This window comes from Pseudochaenichthys georgianus, chromosome 3, assembly GCF_902827115.2.
Source record: "Pseudochaenichthys georgianus chromosome 3, fPseGeo1.2, whole genome shotgun sequence".
In the NCBI taxonomy this organism is placed as follows: Eukaryota; Metazoa; Chordata; class Actinopteri; order Perciformes; family Channichthyidae; genus Pseudochaenichthys; species Pseudochaenichthys georgianus.
The window spans coordinates 5,967,626-5,988,423 of record NC_047505.1 but is presented as its reverse complement, the minus strand read 5'-3'; the positions used below and the strand labels follow the sequence as shown (position 1 = coordinate 5,988,423).

Below are 20,798 nucleotides of genomic sequence, written 5' to 3'. Positions count from 1 at the left end.
TTATTTCATTGAAACAAGGCTGTTTTCGACATTTGACAGATTTATGCTTAATTCTCTCCAAAAGTCATCTGAATGTCAATTTGTGATTTTGAGGTTATTTCATTGAAACAAGGCTGTTTTCGACATTTGACAGATTTATGCTTAATTCTCTCCAAAAGTCATCTGAATGACAGTTTTGGAGAGAATCAAGCATAAATCTGTCAAATGTTAAAAACAGCCTTGTTTCACTGAAATAGCCTCAAAATCACAAACTGACATTCAGATTACTTATGGAGATAGTTAAGTTAAGCCCGAAGGTCCCCGCCGACGGGGACCCTGATTTTTTTTATACACACTCACACAAATATTTTTAATATTTTTTTAAGAATCTTTTTTTTTATTTACATTTTTTTAATTTTTTTTTTTTAATGGAATGAATACCTATAGTGATTATTCAATGTAATACAATGATTTTTATAGTCTGGTATCTGAAAAATGTCAAATGGCACTGATCGGCCCAAATGGGCCCAAATGTGCCCAAAGCTTATTCCGCCTGGACTTTATTTTCATAAACCTCTCTAAAAAGGTCAAATGTCACTTGTTTTGCCTCAATCTTGATACAGGGTACTTATTATATGTTATAATTTGGATTCCTAAAGCTTTTAGGCTACTAACCCATCATTCAAGGTTGGTCTTCACTATAAGTAATGGGTTTTCTTTAGGTGGAGACAGGAATTTACATTTTCTTGCTATGTTCCATCTGAATTAACTCTGACACAGAAACATCTATATTGATTCTGACACTTCTACATCCAACTCACAGATGTAACCTTGCTTTGATAACAAAGATTATTCATATAAACCTTTTAGAAGTGAAGTTACAGTCATTTGTTCTGGGCATGTCATTTTCGAGCCTGAAACCTGAAAAACAGGCTCGGGGTTTAACAGCTAGTCAATGCTGTTTTTTTCAGCAGGGGGAGGTGCTCGTGAATTGTTGTTACGGAAACAGAGGGGTTTTGGTTGCCATAAGGTTGTTGATGGTCTTATTATAAATCCATTGGTTGGTTTTGTGGCAGAGAGAGAGAGAGAGACGGTCTGCTTGCGCACAGAGCAGGAATTTGTGAGAGAGCCGGCTTGAGTCAATTTCTCTTCAAAATATTATTGATGGCCAGCCTCCCTCGTTGGTAATGTAACTGATTTCTTCTAATGTGCCTGCATCTGGCTCTGAGTTGCCATATTCCTTTCATGAACCACTTCCTGATATCCATTGTTGCAGATAAATATAAATGATAATAGCCAAACTAACCTAGCAAGAGTAAACTGACAGGCTGCTGTGCCGCATCTCACTCAAAAACCCACACGACTCAACCCAGCGAAAAACCAGTCTCGCGCGCAGCCTTTCATTCAGAATTTCATAGCAAAAATAAATAAATTATATTAAACTAATCTTTCAACATAGTTTAAAACAAAAATAAATATAAAGACAAAGCCCTACAAATAACAACAATAAACATAATAATAAAACAATTAAAATGTTGTATTCAGCCCTGATTAAAACAGCGGGCCCAAATCCAGGGGGCCGGGTCTGCGTACAGGTAAGCCAGTCTGAGTTGTATTGTGCCATATGGGTTCATGCAGTTATGAGGGGGCCTCAACTCCTCATCTGAAGCGCAAATGCAACGCACTATTATGCGTTTATGTGACTCGCTCGCGACACAGATTGGGTAGATCATCATCATCATCCTGTAGGTAGATCATATGGGCTTGGTCATTTTAAAAGTAGTTCTCAAACTGAAAAAGTGTGGGCACCCCTGGTCTAATTGCCCCCCCCCCTCCACACAGAGCCCCCCCCCCCACATATAAAATCCCAATTTAACCCCTGCTGATACTACATGTTTACTTTCACTTACGTACGATTTCGAATACAATACTTTTACTTGTAATGAAGTATTTTACCAAAGTATTGGTACTTTTACTCAAGTAACGCATCTCAAATATTTTTCCACCACGGCTGTCCAGTGGAGAAAGCAGAGTGATTTAATTTATGGACAGGGTCTGATGCTGAGCCATGGAAGAACACTAGATGGCGGTACCGTAATAAATAAGGCGGGATCGCTTCCTCTGACGCAAGAAGACGAACGTGAAGGGCTTCCTATCTCTCCAAAAATGGCGGACACGTGTGGCCAAGTATTGCTGGGATCAGGGCTCACCGTCCTCTCCCACCCTTTGATGTACATTAAAGTCCTGATCCAGGTAAGAGGGGAGGGGTCGGTGCAGACGCTGGGAGATGTTTCTGCTTTAGGAGCTGCTTTTGACACTTTTGGCTCGCATTTGTAAACAACGTTAGCTAGTAGCCTGAGGAGGGACCTGTCAAACTCCATTTACAATAGCGCAGTTTAATTAGCCTCGCCTGTCAGTAAATTAATATAAATGCTCGTTCGTCAATCATTATTATGGACTATTTGATTCAGCTAATACATATAGCAGCAAATATTCCTCTGACAACATCAACTACATTATGCTCCGTCTGTTGTCCCTATGACCTTCTGTTTCCAAATACTCTGTGTAGGCGGAAGTTAGTTGTGTTTTGGTGTATGCATAATTTACTTGAACACTTAATTTCCCATTAAAATAACAGTATGTGTGCATTCTCACGCACACATGCTGTTATTTCTAACCTGGTTGACATAGCTAGGAATAACAGCTAACTAGCTGTCAGCCGAGCAGCTCTGCTTTGCTAGCTAACCTCGAACCTCTGTGTTGTATGAATACAATTCCCCGAAGTGCCTTCATAGTTTCCATTCAGAAACAGTGGCTTTGTTTCACAGTACAATGCCCTTATTTGTCCGTACAGTTAGTTTTACACCACAGGGGCTGTTGGCTCACTATCGTCGTGCAATTTTAATAACTCATTTGCAACAGTACTGTTATCTACAGCCCGGTGTCATTTAGCCCAATGAAAAGACAGTAAGCTAACAATAGCTGTTACTAAGTCAGCTTTGACCAGTGATGAAAGAAGTACTCCGGTCCTCTACTTACGGTGGCCTTGAATTGCAAGTCAAAACAAAATTTCAGAAAACGCCACAGCATTTCACAAAACACCACAACATTTCAGAAAACACCACAGCATTTCACAAAACACCACAACATTTCACAAAACACCACAGCATTTCACAAAACACTTCAGCATTTCACAAAACAACTACAGCATTTCACAAAACACTTCAGCATTTCACAAAACACTACAGCATTTCAGAAAATACCACAGCATTTCACAAAACATTTCAACTTTTACAGAAAGGGTATTCCTTTAGGGAAAACACTTCTTGTTTGTGATTGGACAGAGGCCGCTAGAGAAGTACTGCTGTGATCGGTTGTTTTGCTGCCAGTCAAGAAATGACGCTTCGTGATTGGTCAGCACCCGACTGTTAGCACACAGAGCTCACAATTCTTCATATCTGTTCAGAAACTGGACCAAAGTTCAACATGAACTAAACACGTCTGTGTTATGGAAAATACAGTCGCTGCTTTATTTCTGTCTGTATCATGTTGTTGTGAGTGTGGACGGAACCAGATTAGTTTATCCTGATCGATCCGATACACATTCAGAAAACACGCATTTCAAAAGGTTTTTCGCCTGCCGTCTTGTCTGCACTCTTAATTAATTCATGATTTTTACTAACCGGTATCAGTATGTTGATACTTCGGTAGGGATGTCCCGATCACCTTTTTTTGCTCCCGATCCGATTCCGATAATTAGATTTTGACAATCTGCCGATACCGATTTTTCCCGATCCGATCTTTATGCAATGCATTAAGAGAAAAAAAAGGTAACAGATAACGGCTGGTCATCTAACGCGATGAATCCAGCTATCTTGGCTGTTATTTTTTTGGCCTTTTCACTGTTCTGGGGCAGTTTCTCTTTCCTTTTTAAAAGTGTCTGTTGTTTCAGTGCCGTTACCGGAGTGGCCGCTGTGTACTCGTCGTGTTGTTGTTGGTGTGTGTTTCTCAGGTAGCGTATTAGATTGGTCGTGTTGAACGTAGCTCTGTTCTTTCCACCACGCAGAACCTCCGCCTTGCAAACATTGCATCTGGCTGTTACACTGCCTTCGCTTTCAATTTTATAATACTTCCAAACTCCTAACATTTTCTCTGTCCCGACTCCCGAGTCACCAGCTGAACGTAGCCTCTCGTTAGCTTACTGCTACTATTAGACACTGCGCCCACTCTGTTGCCAGATTTGAGAGAAATAAGCAACCAGGTCTGAAAACAAGCCCAAAAGAAGCAACACATACATGATGTTGTGTAATTTTAAACCAAATCTAAGTCCTCAGGATGACTTTAAGACGTGAACATGGTCATTTTTGTTTTGTAACATTAAATAAAATAATTAAAATATTTTATAAACATTTTTTTTTTTTAAATCCTGATCCCCGATCGGGACATCTCTATACTTGGGCATCATTTTGAAACGTATATTACAATTTAAATCACGGTAAAATGTTAATTTTGTTGTAGTCTACCACAGTATTTACATGGAGATGAGCCCCGAATATTCGTATCGCTCTAACGGCCCGTCCACACAGCAGCGTGCGTTGAAGCTTGCCGGCGGGCGTGTCTGAAACTCGACCAACAACCAATCACATGAATCTCCCGCCCCTGACACACAAGCAGCGGTTTGATTGGCTAGAGCTGGTACTGGCATATGATTCGATTGGCTGACGCTTCTGCCGAGGCATCAAAAGTTGAACATTGCTCAACTTTTGCAGCGAGCCACGCCAGCAAAGCTCCGCTTCGCTTCCCACAATGCAGTTTTGCGAAAAGTGACGTCACCCCATTCAAAGTGAATGGTGAAGCTTTCAACGCACGCCGCTGTGTGGATGAGCCGTAATCGCTGGAGTTTCACCACGGCTGTCAGTTGTGTTCAATCCATAGACTGTATATATAAATGGACGTAGTGTCTGTGACGTAGGGGTGGGCGATATTGAAAAATATGTTATCACGATATTTTCAAGCAGTATCACGATAGACGATATATATCACGATATTTTTTCATGTCGGTTATTATGGTTATTTTTCAAGTTACTTAACAGTACAAGCACCTACAAGGTAACAAACTAAAACAAAAAGGAGTAACAGACCAAAATAGCATTTCAAGCTGGTTTTATTTCAGAAATGAACCCCTGAATGAACAAGTGAGCAGTGAACATCAATAAACATGAAAAGGAGGGTAAAACATAACTAAGTAAAACATAAAACATCAATGAGGAAAAGTCAGTGCCAAACAATTAAAATGTAAACTTTAGAGTAGACTTGAAGTGTAATAAAATACTTTAGCATAACTGAAGGGAAAAACATAAAACGCCACCGCGTCAGTTATGTCTTTCCACCGTTTGCTAGTCTTTTCATAAGGAGCCCCTTTATGAAATGCCTGCCCTATGGTAGTTTGTTTTGGTGCAGTCGCTGCGGTAGATTGTGCATTCACACGCGGGGGACCTTGCACTCAGTCTCTGCATGCTCTTTCTGGTGCTTGCGTTTGAGGTGGTCTCGTAAGCCCGACGTGTTGCCATCTGTCGCTTTGAAATTTCCTTTTTTGCACATTTTGCAAATTGCATTTGTTTGCTCCGTGTCTGTGTTATATCCAAAATATTTCCATACCACAGACGTAGAGTTCTTTTTGGGGACTAAATCTAATTCTTCTACATCAGAATCTGACTCTCCGTCCATTATTGCTGTGTGTGCAGACTGCCAACAGTGTATTTTTCCTCGCAGCAAAGAAAGGGGGTGGGGACTTTGGGAGTGTGTCAAACAACTCGGAATGAACGAAAGCAGAGGTGCGCTGACATTGTGAAATCGATCGGGCTTGATATATGGTGAAATTAAAATCAGTAGGTAAGGCTAGGGGAGCGGGAGGGGAAGAGGCTCTCCGTCCGCTGTCATAGCCCCCTGCGCCGTGCACGGAGAGCCTCTTCCCCTCCCGCTATTTATTTATTTATTTTTATTTTTTATCACGATATGCTTTTTCAGAGATATCGTCCTATCGTGGAGACCTAATATCGTCACGACGATATATATCGTCATATCGCCCACCCCTACTGTGACGTCACCCATAGGATTCTGCAGAGTTGCCGTGAAGCCCTTAGTAGGCGGAGTCGGACGTCAAAGTCTAATCCCGCCTGCTCCAAATAAGGGCAAAGAGGCGGAGCCGAGGCGGGACCGGCTGCCTCCGAACTGGAAGTAAACAGAGCTAGCTCAGGCTAAGAAGCTAAGCTAACATGAAATACATGCATACCAAGTTACTGCTAACGGTGTAGTTCCCCTATATAAACGCAGGGCTCGACATTAAGGACTGCCCGATGGCCCGGGGCCATCTAGTATTTAGCTCGGGCAATGAAGCCTCACCTGCTGGTTGCCTGATCGGGCAATCTATTATGCCAGTATCATGCGGATCGCGGATCGACAGTAAAACTAAACATATCTATAACTAGTTTAGGTAGTTTGAGGTAATTCAAATATCTACGTGTGATATTCCAACGGGAAGTGTGTGTTTTGTGCGCTCACCGCTGCATGTGATAATGCAGAGCTGCGTGTCAACTCGTCAGCAGCAGCTGATCTCTCTCTCCCGTCAGATTAGACTTCACTCGCGTTTATGTCCATATCGACCAGATCCAGCTAGTTCTAGCTAATGATAGGACTACCTGCTTATTAAAAGACACCTAAACAATAAGTGTCGCTATGCAACTGGGTGAGGCCACAAAGTATAGCGCAGCATTATGCATTTGTTTACATGCCCACCGGAACCCCGAGGCATTACCAACAGATCAACCCATACAGGACATCTCTTTCTCCAGTGTTAGACATTAGAATGGACTATTCTTGTCTGTCATATACTCTTCTTGTCTGTCACATAAGTGGCGCAACTGAAGCGCTAAAGGGAAATTATTTTGACCGAAGAGATTTAGATTTGCCGGCTAACGGGAACTCTGACGTCGCCATTGTGTGTGCTTCACGGATGCGCTCGCCTCCTCTCGACTGCTGCTCGAGTCTGCTCGGTCAGCTTCCGGATGAGGAGGCATTCGTTCGACCAACTTACAGTAGATAACATTACAAACATTTTTAACAGGTGCCATAATAGTGTAAATAATGTTTGTTTTGGCAGTTATAACTGAATGTAATGTTTTCTACTTTTTTTACATCTGGGAAGGCATTTGCCTTCATCAGATGGAAAGTGTCTTGACCAACAACTTAAGTGTTTCTAAATAGCTATGCAGGGCATGTAAGCCAGCAAACACAAACAAGAACAGACAAGCAAGTGAAATGAAGAATAAAATTGAAATTGTACAATATAATATTGTGGTGTTCATCTTATAATTCAGTCTAGAGAATGCACCAGACAGCATCTAAGACCTGCAAAAATCAAAATGTTCTAGGGGGAGGCCCCCCAAACCCTTCGTGCGTCATTTCGTCCGCGCGCATTTTTATTGCAATTTTAGTCCGCAATCTCTATTGGGCTCAGGGCCATCTGTAAATTAGCTTAGATGACCCACAGGGCCATCTCCCAAAATCCTTAATTTCATGCACTGTAAACGTTACATTCTTAATCAAATGAGACAATGTGCAAGAGAATTAGCTATATTTTGTTATTCTTAATGCTTGTCATTCACACGTTGAGAAAAGACGGACTCCACTGCCCGGACCTAAACGGAGCCGCAGTGGGCTAGCTCCGGGACGCCGGCTGGAGCTAGGCCCCTGCGGCTCCGTTAGCTCCGGCGGCCACCACTGGGATAATTGGGTCCCCTATTAACATTTGCTCCCGTTTAGCATTATGGGCGTCATAGCCATCGACTATAAAAGTCTTACCCAAGGCTGAATCATAAACTAAAATGTGTTACGTCCTTAGCTGGCTAATAAGTAGCAAGCTAAGCTACCAAGCACACAAACACCTGCAAACGGGGTTAACATGTATAATATTATAATTTTAGACTTCTTGGAAGTTCTGTTAGTACAATCAAGTGCACGGCACAACATTTTAATTGTCTGGTATTTGTAACAATATTCCCTAAAAGGCACAATCACCACGAACACGGCTAAAGGGTCAAGTACAGTAACTACAACTAATTAACGTTGTAGCCTCTATGGTTGTAGCCTAGCAGAGTGGACAAGTTGCTGTTAGCTGACAGTGAGGCACGTACATGTCCATCAAAGTGACCACGCCCTAATTTATGCAAAAGTTTTAAGGCTTAATATTAATTAAACAGATGAGTTGAGAAAAAATTCACCCCCCACAGAGTAGTCATGAAGGGGGGATCTAACTATACAGAGAATATGGTCTTTTGAACCACGATGTAAACATGTTTATTTCTGCTGTAAAGTTGGGCATTTTAACATGGGGGTCTATGGAAATTGCTCCCTTCTGCAGCCTACTCCTACTGGCCACTAGATGAACTGCAGAGTGTGGCACTTCCGTATTGGCGTCCCAGCTCTTCCCCAGAGTTTGCCGCTTGGTTCAATCCTGTCATTCAAACAAGATGCGCTGGAGGGGGCGGGGCTTATATCCATGAAAATACTATGGTAGATACCAACTACAACAAAATGAACATATTTTACCGGGATTTAATTGTAATACACATTTCAAAATGATGCCGAAGTAACAACATACTGATACCAGTTAGTAAAAACCATGAATTAATGCTCTGACAAGTGTGCAGGAAAAAAACCTGAATTGAGATCGGATCGAGCAGGATAAACTAACCTGTAGCTGCTCCGTCCACACTCACAACAACATGATACAGAGAGAAATAAAGCAGCAACTGTATTCTCCATGACATAGACAATCTGTGGTTTGTACATGTTTAACTTTTGTCCAGTTTCTGAACAGATATGAGGAGCTGTGTGCTAACGGCTGATGTTTTGGGACATGTTGCGCTGTCGGGTGTTGACCAATCACGAAGCCTCATTTCTTGACTGGCAGCAAAAACAACCAATCACAGCAGTGCTTCTCTGGCTCTGTCCAATCACAAACAAGAAATGTTCTCCCTAACGGAGCGTCCACACTACAGCTTCAAAAATAGCTTGGAGCTGGGCGTGTCTGGAGCTTGGGGATTTTATTCAAGCAACACGGCCAACAACCAATCACATGAATCTCCCGCCCCCGACATACAAAGCAAAAAACCCCGGGGATTGTATGGGAGCAATATATATATAAACTCCCCAAACAGGCGAAAACCTACCAGTTTCACCCACTGTCTCTGCCACCTCCCTCCATGCCTGGTTCCTCCGGTTTGTATCCCGGTAGGTGAAGAGGGTCTGGTCATACAAAACCGGGTGATTTTCTACGGCGATAGTTAGTTTCTCCTCCGACTTTTTTTGAAATATAGAAATGAACGGCGGGATATCTCTCCCAGCTTAGACGCGGTTTGATTGGCTACGGCTTCAGCTATCAGATTTTGGGAAACGGGATTTGATTGGCTGGCGCTGGCTACTCCGGCGTCTCCAGCGTCAGAAGTTGAACATTGTTCAACTTCTGTCGCCGGAGACGCCTGAGACGGACCGCTCTGCTACCCACAATTCAGTTCGGCGAAAAAGCGAGGCTACGTGACGTCAGATTGGAGCTTTCGGCGCTGTAGTGTAGACGGGCCGTTAAGGTATTCCTTTACAACTTTCTTTCCGTAAAAGTTGAAATGTTGAAGCGTTTTGTGAAATGCTGTAGCGTTTTGTGTAATGCTGAGGTGTTTTCTGAAATGTCCTTGTGTTTTCTGAAATGTTGTGGTGTTTTCTGCTGTAGTGTTTTCTGAAATGTTGTTTTGACTTGCACTTCAGGGCCACCGTATATACTTAAGTAAAAGTAGTAATGCCACAGTCTAAGCATACACTAAAGTAAAAGTCCTGAGTTTGAAATGTTACTTAAGTAAAAGTACAGAAGTATTATCAGCTAAATGTATAAAGTGTCAAAAGTGAAAGTACTCAGAGTGCAGAATGCCTGTTATATGTATTTTCTAATAATAAAATCAGAATAATATTCTATAATAATATTTCTAAGAGTTTTTAACTTCTTAAATATGGAGCACATTTTGGGAAGTAGTGAGTAAATTAGTAGTAAATATATATTACACAAACACGTTATGTAAAAGTAACTACACGTGCCAAATAAATGTAGTGCAAAAAGTACAATATTTCCCTATAAAATGTATTGAAGTAGAAGTACAAAGTAGCAGAAAATGAAAATACTCAAGTAAAGTACAAGACAGTCCAATTATACTTAAGTACAATACTTGAATAAATGCACTTAGTTACTTCAGACCACTGGCTTTGACCAGTGAGGCAACTCATTGACGGTTTACGGTTGACAAAATGAAGTAGTGGCCAGAAAAATGTTAGGACAGTTTGTAGAATAAACAAATTCCACTGAAGCAAAATGTCAACAACTTGACTACAATGTATCAAAACACCAGGAAGTGTGGGGGAGCCACAGTTGCTAAGACATAAAGTGCATACAGTTACGGCCCGTCCACACAGCGGCGTGCGTTGACGCTTGCAGGCGGGCGTGTCTGACACTCGACCAACAACCAATCCCATGAATCTCCCGCCCCTGACACACAAGCAGCAGTTTGATTGGCTAGAGCTTGTACTGGCATATGATTCGATTGGCTGACGCGTCTGCCGAGGCGTCAAAAGTTGAACATTGCTCAACTTTTGCAGCGAGCCATGCCAGCGACACTCCGTGTCGCTTCCCACGATGCAGATCGGCTAAAAGTGACGTCACCCCATTCAAAGTGAATGGGCAGAAGCGTTGGAAGCTTCAACGCACGCCGCTGTGTGGACGGGCCGTTCCAGTGCATATTGCTTATCACTCTCTTATCACTGTCGTTAGGTAGGACATGAGCCACTCGCTCCAACCCTGGGCAGGAACCTGTTTGGCAGACAAGTCTACCAGCTGCCTGGACTGTTTGCTTACGGTGAGTGTCTTTCACATTAAGCCCTGCTTACAACTGTATCCTTTATAACATTAGGCACTTTCACACCAGAGTATTTTCCCACTATAGTTCCGATAGTTCTTGAAATGTTGCGTACTTCACACTAGGTTCACAAATATTTCGGTTCGGTACGTACCTCGGTTTTTAGGTCACGGTTTGGTTCGGTACGTTTTGGGTACAGCATAAAAAATTATCACACTTTTTTCTTTTTTTTTATTCACTCAAATAAATACAAAATAAAATAAACATTAAGGTGCATCTGTATTGGCTGCTATGTACTTTAAAAAAAAAAGTAATATATTACACTACTTCGTTACTTTACTCGCAGGGGCGGCCCGCCCCTCCCTACAGGCAGATCACGCAGACTGCTGAAGTTTCAAATGTTCTCTTTAGTTCAGTTTCCATTGTCGCATAAGACTGATCCAGATCCTGAATGTTTTCCTATCTGACCGTGGCTGTCCTCTGTCTCCTGCTATCTGACCGTGGCTGTCCTCTGTCTCCTGCTATCTGACCGTGGCTGTCCTCTGTCTCCAGCTATCTGTATTTTGCGCAGTCTATCTCTGCTCACGCTGTTGCGTCGGCGTGTTCTCCTGCGTCTTGGCCATGTGTTGCACTGGAACCAGACACCGCAAAGACTTCAGCCAAGCACGTACGAACTGCGTGGCAATAACTCTCCTTACCAGCAGGCGGCGGTAGTGTGTATTCGTCATTCAAAACAGGCAACAACCGGAAGACAGAAGAAGAACAGACTACGTGATATAAACAAACAACAAATGGCGTGTGCGGTAGCTTCACGTTAGCATGTGTTCTTTACAGGTGTTTGTTGAGGTTTGACGTGGTGTTTACAGCAGTGGATAACAGCTTCTGGCATGGACACAGTTTGCACCTCACCGTCACATTCCTGTCTATTCTTCGGACGAACTCAAAATAATGGGCATACCTCGACCCCTCGAATGTTATCGCTGACTCAGCCATGTTTATGCAGCACTGCACGTGGAGATGTGGACGCGCGCGCAGATTACGTACATATAAACCTGCGGTGGAAACCCCTCTTGTCTGTCAGTGTGATTATGACTCATTTTAGTAAGTAACGCGTGTCGGGGCAATGTTAGTAACTGTAGTGTGATTACTGAATTATAAAAGTAGCGCGTTACACTACTCCGTTACCGACAAAAGTAATATTATTACAGTAACGCGTTACACCCAACTCTGATGAGAGCACACTATTCCCCTGTGTTTCAATTTCCATTAAGGTGCCCTGTGATTGTTCATACAAGGAAACAAAGTGCTATTCAGCTAATGTTTCTTGCAGAAATGCATCATCCCCTGAGGTCGAGTGCATTTTATCCTCCATAGAACACTTGATAACAGTGTACTTCTTCTTTGCCTTTTGTTGGCTGATTTATTTAAGCAAATGCATTAGTAAAGGGGATTTTAATATAAATGTTTTAAAATCAATGTTACTCGTGTCCTCAAGTGGCTTATTGAGTTAAACATCATCTGCTGAAACCGTCTTAAAGTTCAAAGGTTTAAACGTTTTATTTGTCATATACTCGATAAATATCGTTTGCAGTCTTACTTTCTATGTATGTAATAAAAAGTGTGTACATATAAATGGTACGGTATAATACATACTGTTAACTGTAACAATTAGGGATGTCCCGATCACCTTTTTTTGCTTCCGATCATTTGATTTTGATAATCTGCCGATACCGATTTTTCCCGATCTTTATGCAATGCATTAAGAGAAAAAAAAGGTAACAGAATTCATCGCGTTGGGCATCCAACGCGATGAATTCAGCTATCTTGGCTGTTATTTTTTGGCCTTTTCACTGTTCTGGGGCAGTTTCTCTTTCCTTTTTAAAAGTCTCTGAAAGTGTCGGTTGTTTCAGTGTTGTTACCTGAGTGGCCGCTGTGTACTCGTCGTGTTGTTGTTGGTGTTTGTTTCTCAGGTAGATTGGTCGTGTTGAACGTAGCTCTGTTCTTTCCACCACGCGGAACCTCCGCCTTGCAAACATTGCATCTGGCTGTTACACTGCCTTCGCTTTCAATTTTATAATACTTCCAAACTCTTGACATTTTCTCTGTCCCGACTCCCGAGTCACCAGCTGAACGTAGACTCTCGTTAGCTACTATTAGCACCCACTCTGTTGCCAGATTTGAGAGAAATAAGCAACCAGGTCTATGAAAACAAGCCCAAAGAAAGCAACACATACATGATGTTGTGTACTTTTAAACCAAAACTAAGTCCTCAGGATGACTTTAAGACGTGAACATGGTCATTTTTGTTTTGTAACATTAAATAAAATAATACAAATATTTTATAAAAAAAATAAAAATATCCCGATCCCCGATTTTTTTTCTTCCGATCTTTTGAAAATCACGTGATCGGCTCCGATCCCCGATCACGTGATCGGATCGGGACATCTCTAGTAACAATATATAAATCAGTGGATATGAGGGACAAACGGATACACAAATAACCAGCATATTATTAATATGCGTAAGTGGTGACACTTCACAGAGCTCAGGAATTGAACAGACTTATGGTCTGTTGGATGAAACTGTCCCTGAGTCTGGTGGTTTGGTTCAGATGCTGCAGGACCCAACAGCTTGTTGCTGTGGAGATCTGACGAATACAGCTTTGTTTTTTTATTTATTTTGTCAAACTACCTCTAAAAATACTCCAAAGAACCAGTCCCACTCGGAAAAATGTGTTTATTTGTATTTGACTGCTGCCTACCTTACAGCGACAAATTCTCACGTACAAACCATGGGTCATATAGATAACTAATATTATATGAATCCTTTCTCAAATCTGTAACTATGTATTTGTGGTCTACTGTTTTGAGAAGGTAATTTTCCAACTTTTGTGTATTTTCTGACTTTCAGCAAAACACATAATCAAGATTGATGGGAAAGCAGGACTGTTCAAAGGGCTCGGTCCCAGGCTCTGTGCTGGCTCCATCGGAACCATAGTGCACAGCAGAGTACTGCAGGTAGGACTGAATACATCGTACTGTAGCACACATTTAGCTGGTTCTTCAGATAGAAGTAAGTTGCATCATTTATAAACTGATAAGACTCGATGTGTGTAGGTTGATGTTAACCGCTCATCTAATTTAAATCAGGATTTATATGCAGCAAACTGATATCTGAACATCCTGAGTGATTACTGATGCCTGATAAATGGATTTCATTTAATGTTATTCAAGAAGGTTAAACTCATTTCTTAATGTAAAGTATTTATTCAGATCCTTATGAATCCTTCAGTTGTATCATATTAACCTCTAGTTTCTTACAGAAATGTCAGGAAGAAGGCACACTTCAGGTAAGACTTTTTAGTCTGATTCATTGTTTGTGCCATTACAACATACTGTGATGTGATGTGATGTGGATGGTTCTGAGGTTTGTTCTGTTCTCCAGGTTCTGGGAGGTCAGCAGAAAGCTGCCGAGGGCTCCCTGCAGCATGTTGTTAATGAGGTACCACTCTCACACACTGCACTTATACTGTGGGACTGACAGAATGCCATACTCTGTCTGTTTAATCTATAACACTGTTCAAATAATGACAGCCTATCAGAGTGTATTAAAGCCGGGCAAAGTCCTCCTACAACTCTCACTTTTTTTTTTTTTTTGCCATATAGTCGGGCAAAAGGTTAGAAAAACTCAGGGTTTCTCAAAGTGCCAAAAACAGTGACATCTGGTGGTTTGTAAAACGTATAGCAGCCGTATTGCAACACTCATTTTTAATTGTCTTAGTTTGTGCTATAAAATTCCTGCAAGCATGCGTGTTATTAAATCTGTAATACTTTAGTTTAGCCCCCTAAACACACAACCCGCTAGCAGGTTTGAATGGCATGCTTGCTTCAAAACAATTTCCCAAATGACTCCAGACCATTTGTCATAGCCAAAGAACTGTAATAAAATACATTATTGTGAGATTTTCATATTTTTGACGGTTATTGCACGCATAATGTTTCACACATGCTCCTATCAGGAAAAACAATCAAATTATAAGCTTTAAATAGTGATGTTCCATTAAAATCACTTTAGTTTTCATACGTCTTTGCAAAAAATGAATTGTTGGCATCAACCAGATTCAGTAAAAACATAAATTAAAGCACAACATAATGAACTTTTCTACATTATTACCACCACCACTACTTTAATATTGTAAAAAATAATGTTGTATATTGATAACCTTTTTTCCAATTTGTGTAAAATATTTATTAAAGAATTTCAAATTGCAAACTTTTGAGTTTTTTTGAGCTCTCCCCACTGCTAGCCATGGTTGTGCGATTCCCATTGCGGAGGAGCAAACTAAACATTTGTCTGGAAGGAAGTCTCAAAGATACGTCTCATGATAACATAGCGGCTCGATCATAAAGAACAAAACTGAAAATGAACTCAAAATAAAGCTGCTATTCAGCTAATTTTACACAGCGAACTGTTTTAATGTCGAGGCAAGCAAATCATGTTGTGCCTTTTTATTCCAATGATCCAAATGAGTACAATGAACAACAGTTTGACCCATCTTGCCCTTATTGTTTCCTGTGGCCTCCTTGTGTCTCTTCCTGGTAAAAAGAAATGTGTTCTCTTTGCGCCAGTCCCACCCCAACCTGTCTCTAATGCCTCATCACCCAGGCCCAAAGCTGCCTTCAAAATAAAAGCATAAACACAACTTAAATGAATTATAATACTTAAACTAAATAATAATGTGTGTACTATTAACAAAAACGGCAAGAAAATAAATGTTTAACTATGAAATAATATCAACATAAAGCTCATTAGGCGCTTTCACACCACAGTACTTTTCCCACTTTAGTTCCGATATAGTTCCGAAATGTTGCGTTCACACCAAAAACATCCGGAACTAAAATTAGTTCAGGAGTACCTTTTTACCCCCGTCACTGCTAGAGAGCAGGGACTTTCGTGGGAGACAAAGGTTTGCAAAACACCCAAAAAGTTTTGTGAAGCCGCCATTTTATTATCCTTGCATTAGCATTATTAGCATTAGCCCAGTGCACAAACACAGAGAATAACTTATGGAAACACAAAAGAAAACATGGGAGCGATGGAGATGAGGAGGTGTCTGCGTTCTGGCGAGTCCCAGCTAGTGTTAATTTCGTCAGCTATTTTTTTATTTAGTTTTAGTCTTAGTCCTGTGTTAAATTTCCTTTTTAGTTTTAGTCATATTTAGTCACCTTCATCCTGTTTTTATTTAGTCAAGTTTTAGTCGACTAAAAGTCTGAGCATTTTAGTCTTATTTTAGTCAAAGAAAACTAATTATTTTAGTCTACTAAAAAAGACTCAACAGTTTTCATTGACTTTTGTCAATGAAAACAGTTGAGTCTTTTTTAGTCATCAGATTATATAGAACATTTCAGTCAAACTAGTCTAGCCAAAACCAATAATTTGTCATTTTAGTCAAATTTATTTCACAATAAGATTATATCTTGTCCTTATCTGATGAAAAACACAGGTTGAATGATTAAGAAGCTTTGCAGAGAGTATCTGCTCAGGTGTGTGGTGTTTGTACCAGCTGTGTTATGGCCACATTGCTTCCCTTCTGATGAAACAATGCATTCGCTTTTTTTCTCCGCCTCATTGTAGCGAAAATGGGCCCAAATATCACATCGTTTCTTTCTCCCAAGCAGTGGTGGCTTTAGACTTTTTCGTTGTCAGTCATTTTGACGGACAGGATCGTAACATTTCCGTCATAATCCATTATTACCCGTCGAGTGCACAATTTATCAATCACTCGCGCTGACGGGGGGTATTCGGTTAACGCGAGTGCGACCACTGCTCCCAAGCCCTGTTGTTGCCATTTTATTTTCTGTTAAATAAGGTTAGTTAGACCACGAGTTAGACCACGAGTTAGCCCACGAGTGAGACCCGAGTCTTCCTGATAGTTCAGTGTGCCGCTGCCTGGTGTAATTCAAATCTATCGCCGCGCGCAGCACACACAGCTGCTGCCCTGCCGCAGCACCGGAAATGGAACTGCTGGGAGAAAAACTGACTGATCAGAAATGTAACGTTATCTTTGATAATATTTCGTCTCCTCATTTTTCGTCAACTAAAGTAAAGACATTTTGGCATAGTTTTTATTTAGTAAACTACATTTTCGTCTCGTCACTTTTCGTCAACGATATTGCATGATGATTTCGTTAGTTATTGTTTACTGCCGTCGGTGCCGTCTCGTCATCGTCTCGTTTTCGTCATGGAAAAAAAGGTCATTGACGAACATATTTCGTCATAGTCAACAAAATTAACACTAGTCCCAGCAGCTTCTACTGAAGCCAGTCCCCAACTCCGGGGACTTCCGGCCGGGGACTCCGGGTGGCAGTATACGCCGTGAAGTTGTTTGCGGCCTGCCAGTAAACCCAAGGCAGCAGAAGAAGAAGAAGAAGTGACGTCAGCGGCTTAATTTGCCTAATCCTTCCCCAGGGACTTATTCCGGTATGAACGCGATCTGTACTTATTCATGAGAACTAAAGAGTTCTCATGAACTAAGTTCTGATGAACCTTTGTGGGAAAAGTAGTAGTAGTGAAAGCACCTATTGACAATATTCTGATAAGGTTTACGTAAATGTTTTATGTGATTATATGAGTTAATTATTTTTTCCTTATTTTCCTCAGACAACCAAAGAGATGGTGGCTCGGTCCTGCGCCACCATAGTCACACATCCTTTTCATGGTAAGAGGACGTCTTTATGGCTTGTGATACAGCATACGTTTGTTTGATTTGTGTGCGGTGAGACATTATGTCAACTCTGCTTCCCTCCAATTGTTTTTCAGTGATTACTTTGCGATGTATGGTCCAGTTTATTGGGAGGGAAACAAAATACAGGTAATGTTTTCATGATAGACACACACGTCAATGAAATTACTTTAACATTTATTAAAAACTTAAACAAATAAATATATCTTCTATCCTCAGTGGGGTGTTTGACTCCATCGTCACAATCTACAGAGAAGAAGGCATGCTAGGATTCTTTGCGTAAGTCTCACTCCTTGTCTTTCTTTTTCTCCTTATACTCCTCTGGTCATAGACTTTCTGCGAAAGCATGAACATTTCTAGCAAGGAGTCCAAGCGTAGCAACTCTTAGCGAGAAAGGGACAGAAACTTTGAGCTTTAAGTGGGGTGTGAAAATATGTTGATCAATCCCAAAAAATGATAAACTGTAATATCAGCTGTAGAATGGACAGTGAAATGAATACTTGTAATCATCATTAAAACATTACAAACAGGACGTTTTTGTCCCACATAGTTACACAGTTACATAGTTACACAGTTACATAGTTACACAGCCTGGAGAAAGGAAGACTTGTATTTTTTATCTCTTCTCTCTCAGTAGTATAATGTTATATCCAGCATGATGATTATTGTTCAAATATTGCTGATGTGTTAATGAGTCATATGGAGGCACTCAACAGAGCTCAGCTGTTTAGCAGTCTTATGGCCTATGGGCAGTTTTACCCCACAGGCCATAAGATTGCTGAACACCTGATTTCTGTAAAGTGCCTCCATAAACATTAATCTGTTTGTCATCTTGCAATCTACTTATTTATCGAAGCAGTTATCACCGCAAACAGTTCACATTCTGTTCTTGTATATATCATATTATATTACATGTATATGGACTATTTTGCTTTTTTTTTGCATTGTTGGAGAGATTTTCATAAGATTTTCATTGCCATTTATTCACTGTAGCTGTACTTTGAACCTTGAATCTTATCCTGCTGTGTTCCTCCAGTGGTTTGATACCCCGCCTGCTCTGTGACGTCCTGTCTCTGTGGATCTGTAACCTGCTAGCCCACGCCATCAACACGTATGCCATCGACGACTCGGTACGCGTTCTCTCACACTCAGGACTCAGTCATTGCTTCTGTGTTCTGTAAAGGGGGGTGTGGGTACCTATCAAGCAGGATTTACCCTGTAATGGAGATTGACTACTGTTATGGTGTGTACTCTCACCATCGCAATGTTTCAACAATTCTCAATCCTACTGAAATAATTATCCAAATAACGGTCCATTTAATTTAGTCGCCTGCAACAACTTATCAGGCTAAGTGTTGTTTGCCTGAAGCTGGCGTAAATTGTCTCCACTCGGGCTCACAGATAACTCACTGCTGATGTGTTTCTCTTTACAGATGAGTCACACAGGAGAAATCAAGAACTGCTCCCAGGCAGTGACGGGGGTGAGTTTAACCACCATGGCCGCCTGTCAGCCTGCAGTGTGTAGTTTCTTCATGCTGCTCTGCTCTTCTCTTCCAGTTCTTCGCCAGTATGCTCACGTACCCTTTTGTCCTGGTGTCAAACCTCATGGCTGTTAATAACTGCGGGTGAGTGCTCCGGTTATCCTCTGCTTTAAATCCTGAGGAGAGTTTGATCCTACAGACTTTAATGAACTGTGTTTCCACAGGCTGGCTGGAGGTCTGCCCCCCTACGCCTCAGTATACCCCACCTGGGTGGACTGCTGGAGGCATCTCAGCAGAGAGGTACACACATCATATTTACTATATTATATTATATACTATATTCAACTCAATATAATGCACACAAATCCTGGGATTCATCAGAGTGAAAACGTGTTTTTTACATTTTTTGTTTCCCCCATTACTTTTTAAGTAATTATATATCGCTATTACAAGGCGCTGCTTTTTTGTCCTGTTTCTACCTGGTTGTTTTTTTTAAATCATGAACGGTGGTGGACAGTTAAGTAAATGTACTCGAGTACTGCACTTGTTACTTGTACTAGCTCCATCTAATGTTTACAATTTTTCTGTACACATTTTTTTGTCATCTCGTTAAATGTTTCAGTAATTATATTCTCATGAAACATGTCCCATTTTCTACCTGGTTGTCATTATTCATAACAAATGTTGGACAGTAACAAGTATATTTAGTTTTATAAGTACTTTTTTTTATAAGTCATTTCGTCATTAGTTCTAATATGAGTTCATGTAGCTGCAGGATGACATCACTTATGACCTTCTCGTTACTAAATGTTTCCTTGAAAAGATCAACCGTTTTCACCATTGTACACACCAGACACTTCTAATCTTCTCTTGTTTCCAGGGCAACATGAGCAGAGGCAACAGTTTATTTTTCCGGAAGCTCCCGGCAGGAAAGATGTACGCAGTGGACCAGCAGAGATTTTTTTAAAAAGCCTCAAGAAACTGAGCTGAACATAGTTGTGATAATAAAGCTAAAAACAAATCATCATTGCCTGATCTGGGGGTTGGCACTTAATCTTTTTTTTGTATGCACTTGTTTACCATGAGGGTTATTTTCTTGACAACCGGCCATCATGTGAAATAAAAACACTTTAATTTCCAGTTAATTTTCAGCAGGCTTTGTTTGGTAACATAAATGAATAGATTGAAACTGCAGGGCTGTAAAATAATGGAGCATTCATTTTGTTTTGAAAACCCACATGGCATGGCTCATGTGTCTGAATAGTGTTGACAGACCAATGTGTAAGAGCCCCCCCGGCCCTTTCCCATGTTTTTTTAAGTATAGATTAATGTAAATGCCCCCCCCTTCATCTATGTGATGGGACTTGTTTGTTGAAAACAGCACTACAGTCTGCATGTGGTAACGTAATTATTGACATGTTGATGATGAGTGGGACCCTTGTCATGTGGTTTGTCTCGATGTGTTCATGGTCATAGGGCTGCTTGGCGGCGTGATGCTAGTATACAGGGGAGGGGCTGGATGTTCAGGAGCATGTTTTGGATGTACAGAGGGAGCCTGAGTGCTTGTATCAACTAATTCTGACCCCAATAAAAACTGCTTTTTTACCCTGTCTTTTCTTATTAGGTATTTCATGGACAATC

The 20,798-nt window shown here is 41.0% G+C and overlaps 1 protein-coding gene across 1 annotated transcript; it reads left to right on the top strand.

The window, feature by feature from the left end:
- The first annotated feature begins 2,103 nt into the window (after nucleotides 1-2,103).
- Nucleotides 2,104-20,762, top strand: mtch2 (mitochondrial carrier homolog 2). Its single transcript, XM_034105138.2, has 13 exons — nucleotides 2,104-2,232; nucleotides 10,850-10,934; nucleotides 13,845-13,951; nucleotides 14,257-14,283; nucleotides 14,379-14,435; nucleotides 17,595-17,652; nucleotides 17,754-17,805; nucleotides 17,896-17,955; nucleotides 18,713-18,806; nucleotides 19,110-19,157; nucleotides 19,234-19,301; nucleotides 19,382-19,457; nucleotides 20,038-20,762. The coding sequence occupies exons 1-13, from the start codon at nucleotides 2,146-2,148 to the stop codon at nucleotides 20,122-20,124; spliced, it is 906 nt and encodes a 301-aa protein (XP_033961029.1). The 5' UTR covers nucleotides 2,104-2,145; the 3' UTR covers nucleotides 20,125-20,762.
- The last annotated feature ends 36 nt before the right edge of the window (nucleotides 20,763-20,798 follow it).